The 22,109-nt window shown below is 45.7% G+C and overlaps 1 protein-coding gene across 2 annotated transcripts in view; it reads right to left on the bottom strand.

Moving 5' to 3' along the window:
* GCDH (glutaryl-CoA dehydrogenase) overlaps positions 1-22,109 on the bottom strand; it is a 357,241-nt gene that overhangs the window by 246,552 nt on the left and 88,580 nt on the right. For both annotated transcript variants that reach the window (XM_069604167.1, XM_069604169.1), the window contains exon 3: positions 2,334-2,366. In XM_069604167.1, coding sequence (XP_069460268.1) covers positions 2,334-2,366 — 33 coding nt within the window. The remainder of the gene's footprint in view (positions 1-2,333; positions 2,367-22,109) is intronic.

Below are 22,109 nucleotides of genomic sequence, written 5' to 3'. Positions count from 1 at the left end.
TCCCACCGGTGAGGCTAAAAACCTCGGGGTCATCTTCTACTCCACACTCTCCTTCCCTCCTCACATCTCTGACGTCTCTAAGAAGTCACACTACCAACTCCACCTCCTCAGAGGTATTCTTCCTTTCCTCTCCTTCCACTAGAAGCTCACTGTCTCCAGAGCTCTGGTTTTCTCTTGGCTGGACTGCAACAGCCTCTTTCTAAATCTGCCTGCCTCTACTCTCATCTCTCTGCAACTCATCCAAAACAGGACTGCGAGACTTGTCCTTGGCCTCAAGCCCAGGGATTGTATCGCCCCAAAACTGAAATCTCTGCACTGGCTGTGAGGATTAAGTTCAAAACCCTTTGCATTGTCCACAAGGCCTTCTGGGGCCTGGGGCCTCAATATCTTCCAACTCCCTCTTCCTAAATATCTTCCTTCTCGAGCTTTTCACTCATCCGCCTCCAACTCCCTCAGGGTCAGTCGCTTCTCCAAGCAACGAGTTGGTGGTAGATCTCTTTCTTCAGCTGGGGCCTCCCTCTGGAACAACCTTCCTGAAACATGAGGAGAACCATCTCTGGTTCCGGAAGCACCTCAACACCTTTCTCTTTGCTTCTGATTTTTCTCCTCCTCTCCCCTGCTGACCTCCTGGTTGAAACAGCAACTGCACTGGTTACCTGGCCACCCTCTGATCTCAGGCCCAGGTCCCTCCAACACCAGTCCTACACGCCCACACTGCCTGCCCGGCAACCCACGCATTCGGAGACTGTTTCTGTATCCGTACAGTCCCACTACCAGCTCTTGACACCCGACGTATGCGCTTCCCTTCACTTGCCACCTACTGGCCATTATTTTTACTTTTGTTATTATTCTATTCCCATGTATTGCACTGTCCCCTCACCTCCCCCCGCACTTTTCCCCTTCCCCCATCCAATGCACTTGCACAATCTGAATGACACCTGGCCTAGTAGGATTGTTGTCTGTCCTCCCTTTGTTCCTTCTCCCTTGCCTCGTTGCGCCTTGATACACTTGTTTATAGGCGCATTATAAATACCATATCATATCATAACCAAGCCTCCTGTAAGAGCATGCAATTGCATTCTCTCAAGACACTAGTAGCTTCCACATTAGAAAGCAGGTGTGCACTCCCACGACAGTTCCAAGAGACTACCTTTATTATAAAAAAAATGCACATGGACGCCCCTCTATGAGAACGAACATGGCAAAAATAGTGAGGACGAGGAATCCAACCAAAACAGCAACTGGCAGGTGACGACAAGGATACTAGAGAGAACGAAATCGGCAGGGAATAGGAAGCAGTCCCGGGGCAGGAATAAAGAGGGGGGGGATGGAACTCCACTGACAAGCAGGATAACAGCAGAAGGAGGACATGTGCTAAATCAGGTACCAGGCAAGGGGAGGTACTAAGGAGGACAGAGCAGGGAATTAAACGAGCTGAGAAGATCAGAGGGCTTGCAGAGCACAGAAATAAAGTCAGGACACTGAAGGCGGAGTACTTGCTGAGTGCATTAAAACACGCTCAGCTGGGGATGAGAGGGGTTTAAACCCCTCCCCTTTCTGACAATACAGCTGGTGGCATGGTATGGCAGTTGCAATGGTGACCTATTTATTCGGCAAGCAACGCAGATGCGCGGAGGCCGTGCTGCCGCACGTGCTTGTTGGAATAAATATGGTGGTGTCCCACACCGGCCTGCACCCAGACACCGCCGGGTACAAGTGCCAGCCCGGATAGAGACGACTGGACAGGTGTCGCAGGTAAGAGCTTTTGTCGACATGGGTGTCTGTGTGTCAGTGGTCTGGATGTGAATGCTTGTGAGTTGGAATGGCTGCAGGTATTTGCTGGTCTGGATGTGGATGCCCGCGAGTGTGTGACAATATGAAGCATCCAGCATTAACATTTGTGTAGAGAGCTTTCCCTGGAGAATTCGGTCACTGTGCACAGCTAGGTGAGCGTGCATATAAGCAGTTTATTTAGGACACTGATAAACGTGCGTCTTTGAAGCCTTCAATGCCAACACGTGTCAAGTTTTTCACTGATGGTATTATCACTTGTGTAAGCCTTCATGTTCTCAGAGACACACTATTCTGATTAACTACTCTTTGCACAGTAACATTTTGCAAGTCTGAAAAGTTACTTCGCTCAACCCCCCAATCTCACCATATACGAGATAAGATATGCTCACAGGAAAAAGAAATGTCTTATTATACCTCTTTACATATCATAATGATATGAAAGCTATGATATTTAGAAAACAAAAAAAAAAAAAAACTTACAGCACAACGAGAATCCCATTTGACACATTTAAAAAATATAACCAAAAATAGATGCTCACCTTTGACGGGTTTTTCAGTTTTAGCAGGGACCTCTGAAAAAAAGAATACACATTCTGGAGTGACTTCATCAATAGTTTAAAATTACAAAGAATTAGTCTAGGATAGGACGTGTGGATGAGATGGTAGAAAGGCTCTAAACATAGTTACTTACACGCGGGAGAAACATTTAGATTTATTTAGCAGTAGAAAAGATACAATTGTATGAGAATTGTAGCGCAGTCCACCAACAACCATACAATAAAAAACAATTCTCCAAGGACAAAGGCTTGGTGCACCTCTTGCAAGGATACTAAAGTTTTATTTCTCATACAGATCGAAAAAAAGCGTTAGTAGGGGCATTTAATCTAGACTACCACGCAGCGCACTGGTTAGTTCAAAGCAAACACCACATTATAACGGGCAATGTAGTCACCCATGATGCATACAGTATATGGTACTCATTCCCCAACCTCATTGGCTATACCCTATGTACATACCACCCGCTCGCCATAGGGCTTCGGACGATTGTTTGCAGTTACTCTGTGCCAATCCCATTCTACGTGGACATCAGCCTTGCCACCTTGGGTTCAATGAACAGGATTGGCAGCCCATGTAAGAATATTTCCCTCTCCCAATGGATAACTCACATGATGTGCACCTGGTAATGAGAAATGAAATCAGTGGATACTCTTGAGATCAAATTGGCTACCTGAGATGAAAGGCTGTTATAAGAATTTGCTGACTCAACTTTATTCGCTTATCTTTTTAGTATTTATTTATATGAGAGCCCCGAGGTGGGTGCGGCCTCTGATGTCTTTAGCTCTCAACTCGCAGAGTTCTGGAACCCTCATCATTCAAGAACTATTCCAACCTAAAACACTACATCACCATTACATCATGACTCAGAAACCTTGAAACATAACATTTCCCCCCTACATAACACCACACAGAAACAGAAAGAGAGATATGAAACAAGGGAAAAGAGTAGGGAAAGGTGAGAAAAGGCGAAAAGGGGACAATGGACAAGGCAACTTGAGTAAATGAGAACACAGGAAGTATACAGATTTTCTTGATGACTTCACAACTCTTTGAGGAGCCCTAAATTTAAATTGACCTTTCAGCACTTTCTTGGGCTCTCTCACACGAATCCAGTCACCTTCATTGGTCTCAATCTCTACTACACATTTATTGGTATTGTAGTACTCCTTATATTTGGCTTGCCTTTCCTTCACTCTTTTCACAACTTCCTTCATGTCAATTTGTTTGTGACCTCTTGATACCAACCAAGCAGGTCTAAGTCTATTGGATGCTGTCCTCCCTCTCATCATTGTGAAAGGTTCCTCCTCTGTGACCAAGTGTGGAGTCATCCTGTAAGCATTCATGGCTTCCTTTAATGTGTCTTTCCACGGTAGAGCATTCACAATTGCCAACTGTATGATGCTCTTCACAAAGCCATTCATCCTCTCGACTAAGCCATTTGCCATTAGACCTAAAAGTCTGTACCTCTGTTGACATGAGCTGAACACCATTGTCTTATAGTATTTCTAGCTGGTCCCCCTCCCTGTTGAACTCATCTTCCATAAACCTCACTATCTTTTTGGCAGTAACATAATACCCCATTCCACTCATTTGGATATGCAGTCTAACAGTACAATAATATACATTTTCTGGGCCTCCAAAGTTTCATAAGGTCCTGTGATGTATATGGCTAATTTAGTCCAAACTGAAGGTGGAATTTGACCACCTGTAAGGGCATAAATATCGCCCTTTTTCCTTTGTCTCTGACAGCACATGATGTGTACTCTTTAACCAACTCTTCCATCTCACTCTACATACCTGGCCACCAATAGTTTTTTCTCACTCTCCTCTTAGTGAGACTCCTTCCCAAATGACCTTCATGTGCAAGATCTTTTATTCTTCTCCTCAATGCCCCTGGTGGAATGATATGATTCCCTCTATGTACACATGTGGCATCACTTGAAATTTCATTTTTTATTTGAATGTACATATTGAACACTTTGATCAACTTCCAACACCTCGTGTTACGCTCACCTGATATCCACGGGGCGCCACACGATACTGGATGGAAGACTGTGCGCTATCCCGGGCCCCTCTCGGATTGGTTATGTGCCAGATGTTGGGTAGCGCCTATAATAGGAGAATGGAGGGTTGAGATACTGGGCTCATGATGGGTGGACTCCCGCCTCCCTCTGATCCAAATCCCATCCCTTGGGGGTTCTTTCTCACGTTAGGTTTTTGTGCATTGAACTCTCCGTCCTGCGTCTCTGGGCAGGGGCGCGTGGTAGGTGCGGGCGTTTCGTGGACCTAGTTGTTTCACTGGTCCGTGTGCCCTTATGTCGGGTCCAGACCGGCTGTGACTCTGACTCTGCTTGTTGTGTTCAGGTGAGTTATAGTCTTTCAGTCTTTATTCTGTCTCTTTCCTCTCCTTTCGTTTTCTCTGTGTTTGCCCCGCTACGCTATTTATCTAAAAATGTCTCTTTATGTTTTCACAGGGATGGTTGCGATTTCGGAGCTGCAGCGCCAGATGGTGAAGACTACGGTAAGTTGTTGATGCGCAGAGCGCAGCGCTGTTTATTTAGAGTTAGTTGCTAACCTGTGTTCTCTTCTTCGTGCAGGTTGCGGTGATGTTCCGGAGTGATGAGCGATCGAAGCGCTGCTTGCCCAGGTAAGTGTTTTATTAATGCTGTCCCTGCTTCAGCCTTGCAGGTTGCGGTGAAATTCAGAGATGGGCGAGGTAAACGAAGCACAGAGTGATGTTAGGATCCGCTGCTTGCCCAGGGAGGAGTTGTTATCAATGCTGTCCTTGTATCATTATCTTCGCAGCTTGCGGCGAGATCTGCAGATGGCGAGGCAAACAAAGCGCAGGATAGTTTCAGGACCGGCTACTCACAGGTAAAAGTACTTGCTTGCCAATGCTGTTCTTGTTCTTCCAGGTTGGTGATAGAATTCGGATCAATGGCTTCAGGATCAGGCCGCAGGGAGAAGCAGATGAGCAAAAGCCGGACACAGTGCGTGTTATGCTTCAGGAGTGCAGAATAACGCGAAGCGTGTATTCCAGTTTGGGCGTGGCTTATATAGCCAGCCACACCTGAAGACTCAACCACACCCAAAACACTAGTCTGCATAGCTCAGTTCTAGGAACTGAGCTGTGTAACAGACCTTCATGTTGGATTAAGGACCAAAACTGGTACTGCCTTATTCCTGATAATGAGCCTGGCGACAAAGGTGCCAGGACTGACTCCATGTAACCTTATGATGGAGTTAAAAGGCCCTTGGGCCACTGTGAAGGGCTCTAGCCCCACTGTTGCCAGGGGGCTGTTATACCTGAGGGGTCATGGGCGTGGATCGTGATACCTTGAATAGCTTGTCTTTAATAATCTTGTTCACGATCTTCAGCCACCGCTTTGGTCCATTCTTCTCTGGATATGCTTGGATTTATGTGTGCAATGATACACTCTGCACTATGCTCATCCTAGAACACCTCATTGTATTCACCACAATCCCAGGTTAATCTTCAAAAGCAGTCCGCCACAACATTGGATTTACCTGGAGTGTACCTCACACTTACATTGTACTGCATAATGTCTAATATCCACCTGCGGATCTGGGTCGACACCAGATGTGGGCTCTTGGAGTTTAGTACATGGATCAATGGTTTATGATCTGTAGGTACAATGTTCTAGTATCCACCTCACCCCAAGTGCCTCTCTTTAAATAGTGGAATAGTTATTTTCTACCACTATTAGTATTCTTGATGCAAATGCAATTGGCACCATTCTGCACTCCTGGATTTATTCTAGGACACCTCCCAAACCAATGCTACTGTCGTCCACAGAAACTACATTTCGAGCATTGCAATTGAACATCTTCGACATCAGTGCTTTATTTACACAAATCTTTATTTGTTCACATTCATGCCTGCAGTCATCTGACCATAGAAATCTCGCAGATTTTCTCATCAGTTCTCTCATGTGCTTTGTTTTATCCATGTAGTGAGATATGAATTTTGAATAATATTCAGTTAACCCCAGGAAGTTTCGTAGCTGATCTTTACTTGTTGGTTCAGGAATGTTCAAAACGGTGTCTACTAGATCTTTCTTTGATCTAATCTCTTCAGATTTAATACATTGTCCCATATATGTCACTTCATCCATTCTAATCTTGCATTTTTCTAACCTCAGAGTGAGTCCGCTCTTCTGTATTACTTGCAGCACTCCTAATAATTTTGTATTGTGCTCTTCCTCTGTCAACACTGAGATCAAAATGTCATCTTGAAAATAGTAGACACCCTTAAGACCAAACAATTGATGCATTAGCCTTTGAAATACAGCCGCCGCTGCATCTAAACCAAAAGGCATCCTTTTGTATCTGAAGGGTCCCAGAGGTGTAACAAATGATGTGAGATGTCTCGATTCCTCGTCTAACATAACCGGATGAAGATAAATCAAGAGTTGGGAAGAATTTTTCTGGTTTCATTGTTGTCAACATCTCTCCGATGTTAGGTAGAGGGTGTCTGTCCTCCCAAATGTTTGCATTTAACTCTCTTCAATCCACACACATTCTAATGGAATCATCGAGTTTACGTACAATCACAATCAGGGAAAGCTACTCTGAACTTTCAATTGGTTCGATGATATCTTGTTCACACAGCCTTGTAAGTTCTTCATGTAATGCTTCTCTAGTGCCTATGGGAATATTTCTTACTCTATGTGCAACTGGGTTGGCACCCTTTTTCAATATGATTCTGTGTTTGAAACCTTTTAATAAACCAATGGTCTTGTTAAACACTCTAGGAAAAAACTCCCTGCTAGATTCTCACCAGTGTCACAACAGTCTTCGGATATGCTCAAAATGGGAATATTCTCTCCAGGATGTATTGGGATGTGTAATGCAGCTTGTTCCCACCATCCTACGACAGATGAGCCCTGTTCGGCAACATACAGCTTGCAGTAGGTTTTCCTTTCTTTAAAACATGGGTGTACCCAACTATATCCAATGATGTTAATTGGAGTCTTGCCATACCCTGTGGCCCTCACTCTTGCGATTTGCAAATCCTCCCGCTTGCCTTTCAATTCCTTAACATAAATCTCTACATTCAACCATGGTATACGGTGAACCTGTATCCATCATGACTTGCAATGGCACTCCATTTATTTGCATGGTCACCCAAGATCCTGGACAAGGTCCTTGATTCTTTTCACCTGATGTGAGGGTTAAAATCTGAACCTCCTCCTCCATCTCGTCTGTGATCGATAGTAAACTACTCGGGCCTACAATTTCTTCCAATGCTTTGATGCTTGCCTTATTTGCGCTTGTATAACAACTTCCTTCATTTTGTATTCTGCTGGTAGGATAGGACCCAAATCTTTATCTTCCTCTGGTATTTCGACAAACTTTGCCAAAATGACCTGTGTAGCAACACTTGAAACATTCAGCAGAGTATGCTGGGCATTATTTCTCTATATTCATGTGTCTGCTCCTACCACATTTGTAATACCGACCCTGCATTCTGTTGACAGGCTCCCTCTCTCTCCTGGGATTCGGTTTGAAATTGTTCATCATTAATTTCTTTACCAACGCTATAAGCATCTCCTCATTGTTCTCTTCTTTTTCATCTTGAATAGATTTAATTTCTTTACTCTCTGCCTTACTCTGCAACTCTCTCATACATGTTTCATCTAGTTCTATCCTCCTAGGCTATTTCAATCGCCTGTTCCAAAGTTGGGTCCTTTGCTTGCCATAACCTCCGTTGTATGAGGAATCCACAACATGTAATACTAATAGGTCCCTCAGGTATTCATCAGCTACTCCCATGAAATCTGCATGTTGAAATTAGACCTCTCAATACGGCAATGTAGGCATTTACAGATTGTCCTTTGCTTTGGCGTCTGGAGAAAAAAATCTCTCAAGAACAATGTTAGTTTTGTATCCACCATTTTTGGATAGTTTGGCTTAAGCACTTCCATATCTCCTATTGCTGATTGGACCAGACGAATCTCCCGACACACCATTTGTATCATACTGATCCGGCAGTGTGCAGAATATTCGGAGGGCCTCTGTACCTTAGCAATTCAACAAGGTAGCTTCTTTTAAATCATCGTTAAACTTGACACCACCTATTGCTTTTAGGTATACTTGAAATCCGTCTATCCATTGTTCCCACGTACTGGTAGTGTTTCCCGGATTTGGAAGAAATTGAACTGGTGTTGGAGTGTTTTGCATGGTGAGTGATCACACAATGTCATTTTAGTAATGTTTCTGGAGTCCTTATATTATGGTCATGTGTAGATTGAATACACAGTCTTGCTCTTTGGAGGTAATCTTTTCTTTTTTTATTTGTACTTGTCATACTCCTTGTTGTTGCAAGAACTATGGCTAAATATCTTCACTTATTCATCCCCACTTATTGTTCTCATCCATGCACTACCATTGCGTTAATTGAAACGGTGTAGTTTGTTTCCCAGGAAGTATACTTTGATACAAACAGACTGCACGTTCTAGTTTATTACGCTCTGTATATTTTTATTCGGCCTATAGGCAACCCTTCAATTGTTTACAATATGGCTGCCACGTAGAGGACGTTTCCTAAGGTCCTTTCCTCTACACTCTATAAATGCCACTGCCAGCGCGCATCTACAGTTTTCATAAAATGCAGGTAAGCTCCCAGTTTGAATTATTCACTTATGATATAATTAATCACGCACAGTACCGTTCAAGAGTTCTTGTTGCTGTAAATTAAACTGATAACTGTTTGCCGTCTGCACTATTGGTTTTTATAGATTCACCACCAAACAAATGTCTTGCTAGGGACTCTCTTCCTCTGTAGCGAGTAATCCTCGTCGTCAATTTGTAATAAATAAAGCATTTGCTGACTCAACTTGATTAGCTTATCTTTTTAGTATTTATTCATATGAGAGCCCCCAGGTTGGTGAACCCTCTGATGGCTTCAGCTCTCAACTCGCATAGTTCTGGAATCCCCATCATTATAGAACTATGCCAACCGAAAACATTACATCACCATTACATCATGACTCCGAAACCATCAAACATAACAGAGGCAATTCTTGTGATCCCAGACACGCAGGTACCCCCACCAAAGCCTCCCCAGCACAGAAACAGATTTGTTGCCATCATCCTGTGCACCTCATAATACAAATCACAGGACACCCTGCTCTGTGCGCGCTCCCCCCCCCTTTGCAGCTGCTCCCTCCCCAGGCCTTCACCCGGGCCTCTTCAGGAAAACACAAATAAGTTTTGTGAGGGACATAAGTGTTCAGTTTGTAGGCATCTGGCAGTTCAGATAGAGTGGCCATTATCCTGGAGGTGTTAGTGCCCTAAATCTGGGTTGGACTATGTTGGCAGTCAAGACATCTGCCCCAGCTCCCAGGAGATCGTCCTTCGGGGAGGGGCATAGCCCTACCCACGCTTGGCTATTTGCATTCTTTTCTGATTGCACAGGCCTGCAACATAACACAATCAATGGTTTATCTGTCCGGCCTGAAGGCCTTTTCGTCTAACACCTGGGCTGCGACCGGGGATGGGAAGAGTGCTATGGAACTGGGTGCCAGAATGCGCTACTGCCTTTACTGCGGACTGGGTCATCCCAGGCTTCGATCCTAATATGACGGTGCTTCAGTGCTTTCTGCCACGGGACAGGGCTGGATTTTCATTGATCTTTCTCCTCACCCCATTACTATATTATATAATCCCACAGATACAACCCCCTCCCTTGAGCTTTCAAGTACACAAACCATTACGCCCTTACCCTTATGTCGCCTATTGCTTACCCCCTCCTCCTAAAGCTGGGCCTCTTTGTTTCTTTGTGTTCCGAATATATTTTCCTGAATCATTTTGAGGACATTGGAGCTGAACATGCATCCCAACATTCTCTCCTTTTAGTTAATCCTGCATTAACTAACTCTGCTGCTTCTCGTGCATTATCGGAGCCTTCCTTAGGCACTGAGAGGGGTCTGAAATGTGAGACGGACAACAAAGTGTATTTTTCTCAATGTTTGCCATTTACTAAAATAAAAACGGTTGAGAGAAACACCTATCTTTCCCTATCCTAATGAGAATGTCCCTACCTTGCAAACTAAACTAAAGAAAGATGACCAATTAGTGTCCAAACGCCACTAATACAACTTACAAAAGTGTACAAGGAATAATTGTCTGTCCTTCTGCTCAACAAAAACAGTGCACAAGTTCAAACTTATAGTTTTTAGAAAGTACCCCGTATGACAATGTTTGGGCTCCCTTCCCCTGGATCAATTCAGAAATACCCTTAGGCAAGTTCCGATTCATAAAGTTCTATTCAGTTCAACACAAAATGTCTCCATCATTCACTGTGTCCATCCACCTGGTAAAGTAAACGTCTTTTTCACAAACACTTCTTCCAAAAACCCAAATCAATTGTTTTCCTCCACAATATCCGTCTTGATGAGGCAAATATATTTTCCACAAAAACACTAGTCCACAAACCAAGGCAATTGTTTTCCTCCACTCAAAGGTCTTTCCCAGAAAGCAAAGCAATTCTTAGCATATCACAATTATTCTTTCAATGAAATACTTTTGTCAGGATAGCAGAGAAACTTCCTTCGGTGATGCAACAGTGCTTCAGAAGGATGAAAGATCCCAAATTCTTTCCACAACACCTTTTTACTATAACCACATTGATTCAAAGCAACTGTTTCTTTCCTGCTATACTCGCATGCCAGGACTAACTACAAGTAGTCCCTTTCCTGGTTCACTCTCCTGCAAGGAAGAAATAACTCCTACTACTACAGCGGGTCTCTTCTATTGGTAGCAATATGGGTTAAAGGTTTCCCCTAGTTGACATCTCATAAAATGGATAATGGCACCCTTGTTGCCCTCTTCTTCTGGATAGTCTTAGTTTTTGGCAATGTGAGTTACAGGCTTCCCCAAGTTCACATCTCATAGATGACAAATCCACCCTTTTTGCCTTCTTAGTTCTTCTGGATAGCCTCTTCACTGTTGGCAATGTGGGTTACAGGTTTCCCTAAATTGACATCTCATAAATGGAGAATTGCTGCCTTTTTGCCTTCTTATTCTACTTGCTCGGTATTCAAAATAGTCTGATTCTAGCAAACGTTCCACTCGAGTACCCTGGGATTACCTTCTCTTAAAGGCCAACTCACTGGCTTCACTTGGCAGCTCAGTGTTGTTCCCTGCTGCTGCAGCAGACCCTTAGTGGGTCGGTAATCTGATTGAGAGCTCTTCCAGACCTGCCACAACCTGCACATCCTTCCTCTTGAGGCTGCACGGCTCCATTGGGTTTCCGCATCCTCCAACACCACCAGCAAACTCGCGTCAGGTCGGGTGCATGTCTCCCACACAGCTGGGATGCTCTCCCTGCTGCGGACCGCGACTCTGCTTCCTGGTGTGCATACTCTGCAAAGCTAATCATGCCTTCTCTTACTGAGCGGGCTTCTGCTGGCATTAACACTTCTGTCGATCCAACCGCCTCTGAGACTTTCTGGACTGCTTCTGCTGCAACTTCCCTGCTCCGCCCTCAGCTGTGGTCCATTTTCAGATTTAAATATCCAGCTCAGGTGCCTTGCCTTCAAATAACTAAACCGCATATTCCCTTTAGTGACACCTGTGATTCTCATTGACTCTTGGACCCTCTTCCTCGTCCCAGTACCACAGGCATTATGGATCTTGAAGTCCTTCATGTCTATTCATATCTATTTGATGGTTGAACTGGATGTTATCAGAATTAGGAGATGTTAAGTGTGAAGCAGCTACATTAGTTTGTTCTACTTTACAATATGCCATCAATGCTTCAGGGAGATTAGGAGAATCATGAGTTAAAGAGGTCACCAATTCCCTGTGATACGAGTCTCCTCGAGTCTCCTCCCGTGTGATCCTCCCTCATAATACCACACCTAGGGTCAGGATCAGGTAGCGGCTGCGTTCCCCATGCCACATGGGAAGCCCATACCAGATTTTTTGTGATGACCCATACCACAGCACCCATACCTTACATAAATCACACAAGCTTTCACCTGCTTTGGCCTATTGCTGCGGGGTACAGGTAAGATAAATACACTGCATCCCCTGATAGCCCAACGCAGTGTTCTGTATAATTATCTGGTCCTGCTAGAGGGGTGGTTACCGTTCCGTGGGGGTCTATGGTTCTCACCATTCGGGGTTTCTTTGGGTTGTCTCTCTGCGCATGCCCATCTTTTTGTTCTAGGAGGTACGCCACTTGAACCAATCGAAACAATCACACTATTATGCAGCACCAAAGGATGATTTAGCACATGCAGAACATCACCAGTAGAAGTTATGGGCCAATATCTTCACCAGTGCTCCGAGGATTGATGGTGCTCACAAGAACATTGTATCGAACCAATCTTCAGCATCAACTCCTGCTTCGGTTTCCATACCGATTTTTAGCTTCTGCAGGGTCCCTATAAAGTGTGATAGGGACCCATTCTCTGCACCGTTTGAGGGTATTGTATGTGCAACAGGACAGTCCAATTTTCTTTTACACCTATCTGTTTTGAAGAGTCAACTGGATTACACGCATTTCACTCTTAGTCGCATTCAATCCTTGCTCGGTTTCATTCGCCAACTGGATCATCTCACACCTAACAATCTGTGCAGCCCCCTGGTAGCAAGAGGGACGCAAAGAAGACCTCTGTCATGGTTTACAGTCGATATTTATCTGGAATTACTTTTAGCAACTTGGAGGAGCTCTCAGATAATTCGATCGCCTCCTCTTTCTTTGCAGTGATCGCTTCATTCTTCTCGTTTGTGGGAAATGGGGTGGGGATTGTCTTGACGGGGCTGCAACAAGAGCTGGTGCTATTGTGTGGTGTGCTTCAGGCACTATAAAAATGGCAGAATGTAATGTCGCCAATGAGCATGTGCCTCTCCATGATGGTGGGAGATGCAAGTATGTCTGCTGGCCGCACACCCAGTAGATGTCCATGACGGTCGCTGTGCACTATGCTTATATCTGGAATGTACAAAGTCTTACATTTACTGTTGGTTCCCACTGGAATATTTACGAGCCCTTGAAAACACAACGGCTATTCTTTTGGTGCTTGCACGTTCACTGGTTTTGATCCATGTCAATTTCTGAACATATGCGGCCCATATGGTGAAGCATTTGCTGTTCACGTCCCATATTACTTCTTCGCCAAACCCTGCCAGTACCCCTGCCGTGCAGCTTACTACTGCCTCTTGCCACCTGTCTGATATGAACAGTTCACCTTCCATTTGTAATAGTGGACATGGTTTGCATTGTGGGTCTTTGTTGTTCTTGGCACAATTTGCTTCGTCTTTGTCCATCAGCACAAGTCGCACTCCGTGCCCCTGGAACAAGCTGCGAACCTGACATAGTGCTAGAGGAACTAAGCACTGGGCTTCTAAAGATGTATTTCCTGGGGCACTAACCTTTTAGGTGTTCCCAACGTGTGGGGGGGGAATCAAGGAGCAGACATAGCAGCTACCATTTACCCTCTCTTTCCCCACCAAGCGCATGTGGCTGTACCACACATTGCTAAATTCTGGATGGTGAACATGAGCCATTGCATCTAATCCAATCCCTATGTATTGGTCATATCCCCTTTCTTCATCCACCCCCCACTTTTTTCTCTGTGTGATCGTGTTAATTACTTGAGTACGCTGTACATCGATAAGGTCATCCAGAAAGGCATTCGTCACAACTGTAACCCCCCCAAAGAAATCACCTCCTTTATATGACTCAACCAAATAACTTGGCCACTTATATAATCGTAATCCTTGGAAGCAGGTGAGTTTGGAGCTGTGCGCGGCCCCACTGTGCCCCATTGTGCGCTTTACTTGGGAAAAAAATAGGGCTCTAAGCCTTGGGTGCCTGCACCCCTCGCAGCGTCTCCCTTCCTGCTTTCCTTCTCCCTCCCGCCTCCCGACCCTCCCACCAGCTCTGATTGGCTGCCTAAGAGGCACTGCCTGGGTGTATCAAGACGTGCGTAGCCCCCTGCTTCCTTTCGTAATCCTTGGAAGCAGGTGAGTTTGGAGCTGTGCGCGGTCCCATTGTGCGCTTTATTTGGGAAAAAAACGGGGCTCTAGGCCTTGTGTGTCTGCACCCCTCGCAGCGTCTCCCTTCCTGCTTTCCTTCTCCTTCCCGCCTCCCGACCCTCCCACCGGCTCTGATTGGCTGCCTAAGAGGCACTGCCTGGGTGTATCAAGCCATACATAGCCCCCTGCTTCCTTTCATAATCCTTGGAGGCAGGTGAGTTTGGAGCTGTGCGCGGCCCCATTGTGCCACATTGTGCGCTTTATTTGGGGAAAAAACGGGGCTCTAGGGCTTGTGTGCCTGCACCCCTCGCAGCGTCTCCCTTCCTGCTTTCCTTCTCCCTCCCGCCTCCCGACCCTCCCACCGGCTCTGATTGTCTGCCTCAGAGGCACTGCCTGGGTGTATTAAGCTGTGCATAGCCCCCTGCTTCCTTTCGTAATCCTTGGAAGCAGGCTGACCTATCCCTATTTACCAAAGAAGGTGAATGCACCTCCTCTGCAGGGTGCCCCCATTTTGGGTATTTTGGTCATCCCGTGAGGCCCTGAGCAACCGTTTGCAGTCCTCTCCCTCCCCGCACCGGGTTCCTGCTTCCCAGCTCCCTCACGCCTCCCGACCCGCCCCCGAGACCTGATTGGTCCAGCTATCTGCTCAGCTCATCCCTTACCCTCATCCCTTACCCTCGAGGGCAGCCCTCTGCCCGGCAGCCCCATCGGCTAAGGACCACGAGGCAAAGGACAGCTCCTACAAAGACGGATCCATATCGTATCTGCAGGTATCCACAGGAGAAGCAAGAAGCCAAAAACAAGTAAGTGTGGCAAGAAGTGTGGCAAGAAGCAACTACTTCACGCCATACTACCCTACCACTCATCTAACAAAGCATCACCACTGTAAATTCATTATATCTGCAGTATATTTGCATTTGAGAACTGTCCTATACATGTGAAAGTTGCATTTAGAATTGTGCTTAATAGCCTATGTGTGTACTTAGAAGTTGTGCCCAATAGCCTCTCCAAGGAAAGTTGCATTTAGAAGTTGCGCCAAATAGCCTCTCTGAGAAAAGTTGCACTTAGATTTGTACCCAATAGCCTATGTGTGTATTTAGAATTTGTGCCCAATAGCATCTCTGAGAAAAGTTGCATTTAGAAGTGTGCCCAATAGCCTCTGAGAAAAGTTGCAGGCCCCTAGACCCACAGAGCCACTCGGCTCACCCCTCGCCACATGCCAGGTAAGGCCCCAGACCCCGCCACCCACCCGACAAGGAAAGGAACATCCGCGGCCAGCCCCACTTCGCTCCCCAGCCCGCCTCCTCCATCCCAGCTCCCCTTCCGCATCCCAGCCCTCCCGCCTCCCATCCCGCCCCGAGCCCTGATTGGAGCACTAAGGCCAAGGTCGGCTCCAACAGAGGCGGCTTAAAGAAGTGTCAACCAGTGTCTACGGGGGAAGCAGTGGCCAGCCGTCAACCAGCATCTACAAGGACCAGTAAGGTAGGAGTGGCCTGGGTCAGGAGCAGAGCAACTACTCTGCCCCAGACTCCAAGCCACTTGCCGAACCATAAGTAAAGAAGATGATTGCATAGTATGACGTTTAGATTCCATTGATAGGCCTCTCTCCCACTACACAGGTCTCTCAGATTTAGCTGAGGTTCTGTCCCCACATTGGATTATATGATGTTCTAGATTGCACCGATAGGCCTCTCTCCCACTATACAGGTCTCTCAAATTTAGCTGGGGTTCTGTCCCCAAATTGCATTGTATGATGTTCTAAATAGGCCTCTTTCCTGCTATACAGGTCGCTCAAATTTAGCTGGGGTTCTGTCCCCAAATTGCATTGTATGATGTTCTAGACTGCATTGATAGGTCTCTCTCCCACTATGCAGGTCTCTCAAACCTAGCTGGTGTTCTGTCCCCAAATTGCATTGTATGATGTTCTAGACTGCATTGATAGGCCTCTCTCCCACTATACAGGTCTCTCAAATTTAGCTGGGGTTCTGTCTCCAAATTGCATTGTATGATGTTCTAGACTGCATTGATAGGCCTCTCTCCCACTATACAGGTCTCTCAAACCTAGCTGGGGTTTTGTCCCCAAAATGCATTGTATGATATCCAGATTGCATTGATAGGTCTCTCCCTCACTATACAGATCTCTCAGATCTAGCTGGGGTTCTGTCCCCAAATTGCATTGTATGAGATTCTAGATTGCACTGATCGGCCCCTCTCCCACTATACAGGTCTCTCAAATGTAGCTGGGGTTCTGTCCCCAAACTGCATTTTATGATGTCCAGACTGCATTGATAGGCCTCTCTTCCACTATACAGGCCTCCCAAATTCAGCTGGGGTTCTGTCCCCAAAATTTGCATTGTATGATGTTCTAGATTGCATTGATAGGCCTCTCTCCCACTATACAGGTCTCTCAAATTTAGCTAGGGGTCCATCCCCGAATTGCATTCTATGATGTCTAGATTGCACTGATAGGCCTCTCTCACACTATACAGGTTTCTCAAACCTAGCAGGGGTTCTGCCTCCAAACTGCACTGTGTGATGTTTAAATTGCACTAATAGGACCCCCTCCCACTATACAAGTCTCTCAAATAATCTAACTGCGCATAGCTTAGTACTCTCTCAATCCCGGAAACCCACCACAACCTAACTCAGTTAAGTCCCATTCCAGCAGACCGTTAACACCCTAAACCCCCCCGACAGCGCACCCTTAGGAAACACACCCTACCCACCGACAGGAAAGCAACACTGAGCCAGAGAACACCCCAGCGTATCCAGAGAAGGAAAAACCGAGGGCACTGTGAGTGCACAACATGGCATAGAGGACCAACTACCTTACTACGCCTGCATTTAAACTGGAAAATGGCCCAACCAGAAAAGGACGCAGAGAAAGAGAACAGGACCGTGCAACAAGAGACGCGAACACACAACACCGCCAGAACCCACAAGAAGCAACCCCACTGGAAGGAAACACGCCCAACACAGCCATAACCGGAACAAAATCTACAAGAGAAAAATCCTTATACCTCACACCTTACCTTGCAACAACCACGGTACACCAACAACCCAACACGGAAACCCTGAAACATGCAAAGAATTTCCTGAAACACGTGGAAAAACGATGGGAGCACTCAACAAGAGAGTGGGAGGGCTCCGACCCCATCACACCTTACTTCACAAGAACAGAGGGACAACGTTGTTTTCCACTACATCCCGCACAATACGGCAAAGCACCGACAACCAGCAATGCTACCTCCCACCCAAGAATCGGACTCAATGAAGAAACCACCGCTGGTCTTCACCCGAACAGCATCACAGCAGAAACACCAAGAATAATCAGCCCTGTTACCAACCTACTGGACCGCTTCAATGAAGAAGCAGCCGTCGCCGTTCTTCATCCTACCAACACCAACGCGGAAACACCACGAACAGACAACCACAAACTTGAACAACAAATAACATCCAAACAAAATCTCACCCAGAGAATCCACTGCAACCTAATAAACGCAAGGTCAATGTCCAACCATTCAACTGAAATATACGACCTCCTTTCAGAAGGAGGCATAGACATCCTATTTATAAACGAAACATGGCTAGACGACAACTACAAGATCACCCTCAACAACTGCCTGCCTGAAGACTTCAAATGCATCCAAACAAACAGAAAATCCAAAAGAGGGGGGGGGGGACTAGCAATCATCCACAAGGAACAACTGGCCATCAAAATGGAAGATCCTCTAAACATCGAGAAATGCGAATCCTTAATACTACGACTTTCAGTAAACCCCAAAACTAACCTGAAATTCAAACTGATATACAGACCACCAACCTACAACGTGACTTTCATAGACACTTTCACAGAAGCAATCACCACCCTAGCCATCAAGTACAATCATCTGATCATCCTCAGAGATTTCAACATCTGGTTCGACGAAGAAACCACAACCACACAAAAATCCCTAACTGCCCAACTAGAAGCCATGAACCTACAACAACTAGTCAAAGGAGCAACCCACTCAGCAGGGCACACACTTGACGCAATCTTTACCAACAAGGATCTCATCACCATGGCACCCTCAATTCAAATACTTTGGAGCGACCACCTAATCATCCCATTCATAATCACAACGACCGCCCCAACAAAAAAGCAACAAGGAAAACGACCCATCATGATGAAAAGAAATTGGAGAACCATAAAAAATTCCAACCTAACCGAACTCCTAGAACTCAGCAAACCACAAGCATCAACCATGGAAGAAGCAGATCTAGACAAAAAAGTGGCCCTACTTCATACCTGGATCGCAACAACCCTAGACAACATCGCCAAAGAAAAGCCCTTCACCCCATCACACAAGATAACCACAGCAAAGGGGTTCACCCCACTACTCAACACCATGAAAAGAAAAAACCAAAAACTAGAATCTGAATGGAGGACCAACAACACCTCCGCAAACAAATTGAAATTCCTACAACAGATCCGCTCATATAAAAAGAAAATACAAAAAGCGAAGGGGAAACATTACGACAACCGAATCTTCAGAGCACCAAACGCCTAGAAAGAACTATTCAAAATCATAAACGAAATAAAAAACCCACCGGGCTGCAACAACACGCCAATTCCATCAATGAAACTCTGCGAGGACCTTGGAGACCACTTCAAAAAAAAAAATAACCTCCATCCAACACACCATTCAAAACAGACCAAGCGATCACAGCGCAAACCCCACCGACACCGACGAGTAACACGCAAACAAGCTACGAAACTTCCCAGAAATATCAGTTGAGGCTTTCGTCAAACTGATAAACCAAAGCAACAAATCAGGCTCTCCTGAAGACCCTTGCCCCCCGGACATATACAAAACAATTCTCAAACAAGGTACCCCCATGGAATACCACAGGAACCTCCTCAACCGCTCAATCTCAACAGGTAAAGTACCACAGGGCTTCAAATTAGCCTACATCAAGTCGCTACTCAAAGACACAGGAAACGTAGAGGACTTATCTAACTATAGACCCATCTCCAACATACCTTACTTAGCCAAACTGCTAGAAACGTACGTCTACCAAACAACCCAAGAATTCATAGAAGGCATTGCCTACTAGACCAGGCACAAGTTGGTTTCAGACCCATGAGAGGAACAGAATCAGCTCACCTCTCAATATGGGACGACCTAAAAACAAATGCAGACTCGGACAACAGTACCGTCCTGATTCTCCTTGATCTGTCTGCAGCTTTCGACACTGTCAACCACACCATCCTTATAAAGAGATTAGAAGGACTAGGGATAACAGACACTGCCCTACTATGGATCAAATCCTTCCTAACAAACAGAACAGAAACAGTATGGATGAAACCTTTTAAATCCAAACCAAGAGAATCCACGTGCAGAGTACCCCAAGGTTCATCCTTCTCCCCGCTGCTATTCAACATCTACATGTACCTACTAATCAAACTCATCAAAAAACACGGCCTCACATGCTACAACTACACCGACGATCCTCAACTAATCTTCAACATACAAGACACCAGAGAAGAAAACACCACACTAGAGAACTGCCTTCGTGACATATTCAACTGGCTGAACCTCAACCATCTCAAAATCAACCCAGGCAAAACAGAGATCATGATCGTTTCAAAAAAGGGAGGAGACATAAACTGCATCCCCTGGCCAATAGAGCTCGGCACCAAACCAGAACCATCATCAACTGTAAAAAACCTAGGGGTCCTGATGGATAACAATCTCACTCTAGAGCCACAAGTAAACTTGGTAATCAAGAAATGTTTGTCCTTCTTTAAGCAGCAAAAAGGATCCTACCGTTCCTGTCGTTCACCAACAAAACACTTACCATCATCGCTCTGATCATGTCCAGAGTAGACTATGCCAACAGCCTATACCTGGGCATGCCCGAACGACTTCTAAAAAAACTGCAATGCATACAAAATGCAGCAGCCAGACTCCTCCTCAAGCTACCACAACGAGAACACATCACACCCGCGCTAAAAATACTACACTGGCTACCACTAAAACAACGAATAAAGTTCAAGTCCATGTGCATCACACACAGAGCAATACACAAACAAGGCGCAGAATTCCTAAGCGACAAACTACGCCTACATCAACCGACAAGAACACTAAGATCAAGCACCGACATACGCCTGAAACCAAAACTCTACAACAGAAAAAAACTCTGAGGATCCTCTTTCTCCCACCAGACACCCAAAACCTGGAATGACCTACCTAAGAATATACGGAACACAACAAACCACCTAGCATTCAGGAAACTCCTCATATCATGGCTCTTCACAGGGTAACCACAACGGAAACGCAGCAGAATGTGCAGACATTAAAACAACGGTGGAAATAACTCCAATCCCGGCCACTCTCAATCTGGACAAACACTTAGACCAAAGAACTAAACACCCGACAGAGCATAAGATATCATGGAAATAGCCACAAAGGAAGGCTCCAGAGACGGAACACATACTTGGACACAGGCGAAAGTCCTCAAGTGACTCGCCCACTCGCACGTACCGGACGCACCATATCCAGACCGGCAGACGCATCTAGATAGAATTGAGAATATAAGCATGGACACAAATGGATGGAGTTGTGGACATTGGCCTGCGTCTCATCTAGAGGAAACTTTGAATGCTAGCATGTCCGCCCTTAGATGGAGTGGTGAATATTAGCATGTCTACATTTGGACAGAATTGAGAATGTCAGCCTGCATCTCATCTAGATAGGACCATGAGCATTGGCATGCCCGCACCAAGGTGAAAGCTGAAGACTAGCACAAGCCACACCTGGAATTGTGGACATTAGCCTGCATCGCATCTAGATGGGATTAATTGAAGGATAGCAAGCCCGCGCCTGGATGAAACTTGAGTGTTGGCATGTGCCACACTTGGAATTGTGAACACCAGCCAGCACAGCATCCGGATGGGGTTGCGAATGGTAGCATGCCCACACCTGGACAGATTTCAGGACGCTAGCTTGCGCCGCATCTGGACGGGACTGTGAATTGTTGGCTTGCCCACACCCAGATAGAATTCTGGACATTGGCCCGCGCCGCATCCGGATAGAGTTGTGGGGACCATCTGGTGCCACACTGGGACAGAACTGCAATGCTAGCAAGCTCAAACTCTGCATACTTATCTCACTCAAACTCACACAACCATCTCTCGCACAACAAGCCGCACGCACTTCACAACACTGCAACAACACATAAACTGGACCTACAGCAAACGCGGCCTATCACAGACCCGATACCAGCATCAAAGCTCAGCATCTGGTGTATACCGAGTTGAAGCTGCCAACAGAACACCACTCCTCTCACTATCCTACTCCCTCTTCACCTTACTAACCCACCCCACCCCACCTTATCATTTACAGATCCACCAGAGAGCCTGGGGACCAATACCGTTGGTGACGGAGCGCGGTACAAATACCTTTAACATTTAACATAAATGCTTAATCTCTAAAATAAAACCACAACATATACATATCAACATATACATTACTCAGCGACAGTGATGAGAAGACTGTCTGCGCCGAATGCAGAGATACTGTGGCTTTCTGAAATGTGTTGTTTATACTAAAAAGTGCAGTGATAATGCATCATAAAAATAGTAGCAGCTGGCCCTTACAGAATAGGGGCCGATAATATTGGTGAAACGACTGATGAGCTGGGATTGTCTTGCAGCAATGAGGTAGAATTGTTAAGGAAAATACAATAAATATAAGAAAGTG

This window comes from Ambystoma mexicanum, chromosome 3q (genome assembly GCF_040938575.1).
Source record: "Ambystoma mexicanum isolate Mex_15411 chromosome 3q, UKY_AmexF1_1, whole genome shotgun sequence".
Taxonomy (NCBI): Eukaryota; Metazoa; Chordata; class Amphibia; order Caudata; family Ambystomatidae; genus Ambystoma; species Ambystoma mexicanum.
Note: the sequence above shows the minus strand (reverse complement) of the source record. Positions and strands in the feature narration are given on the sequence as shown.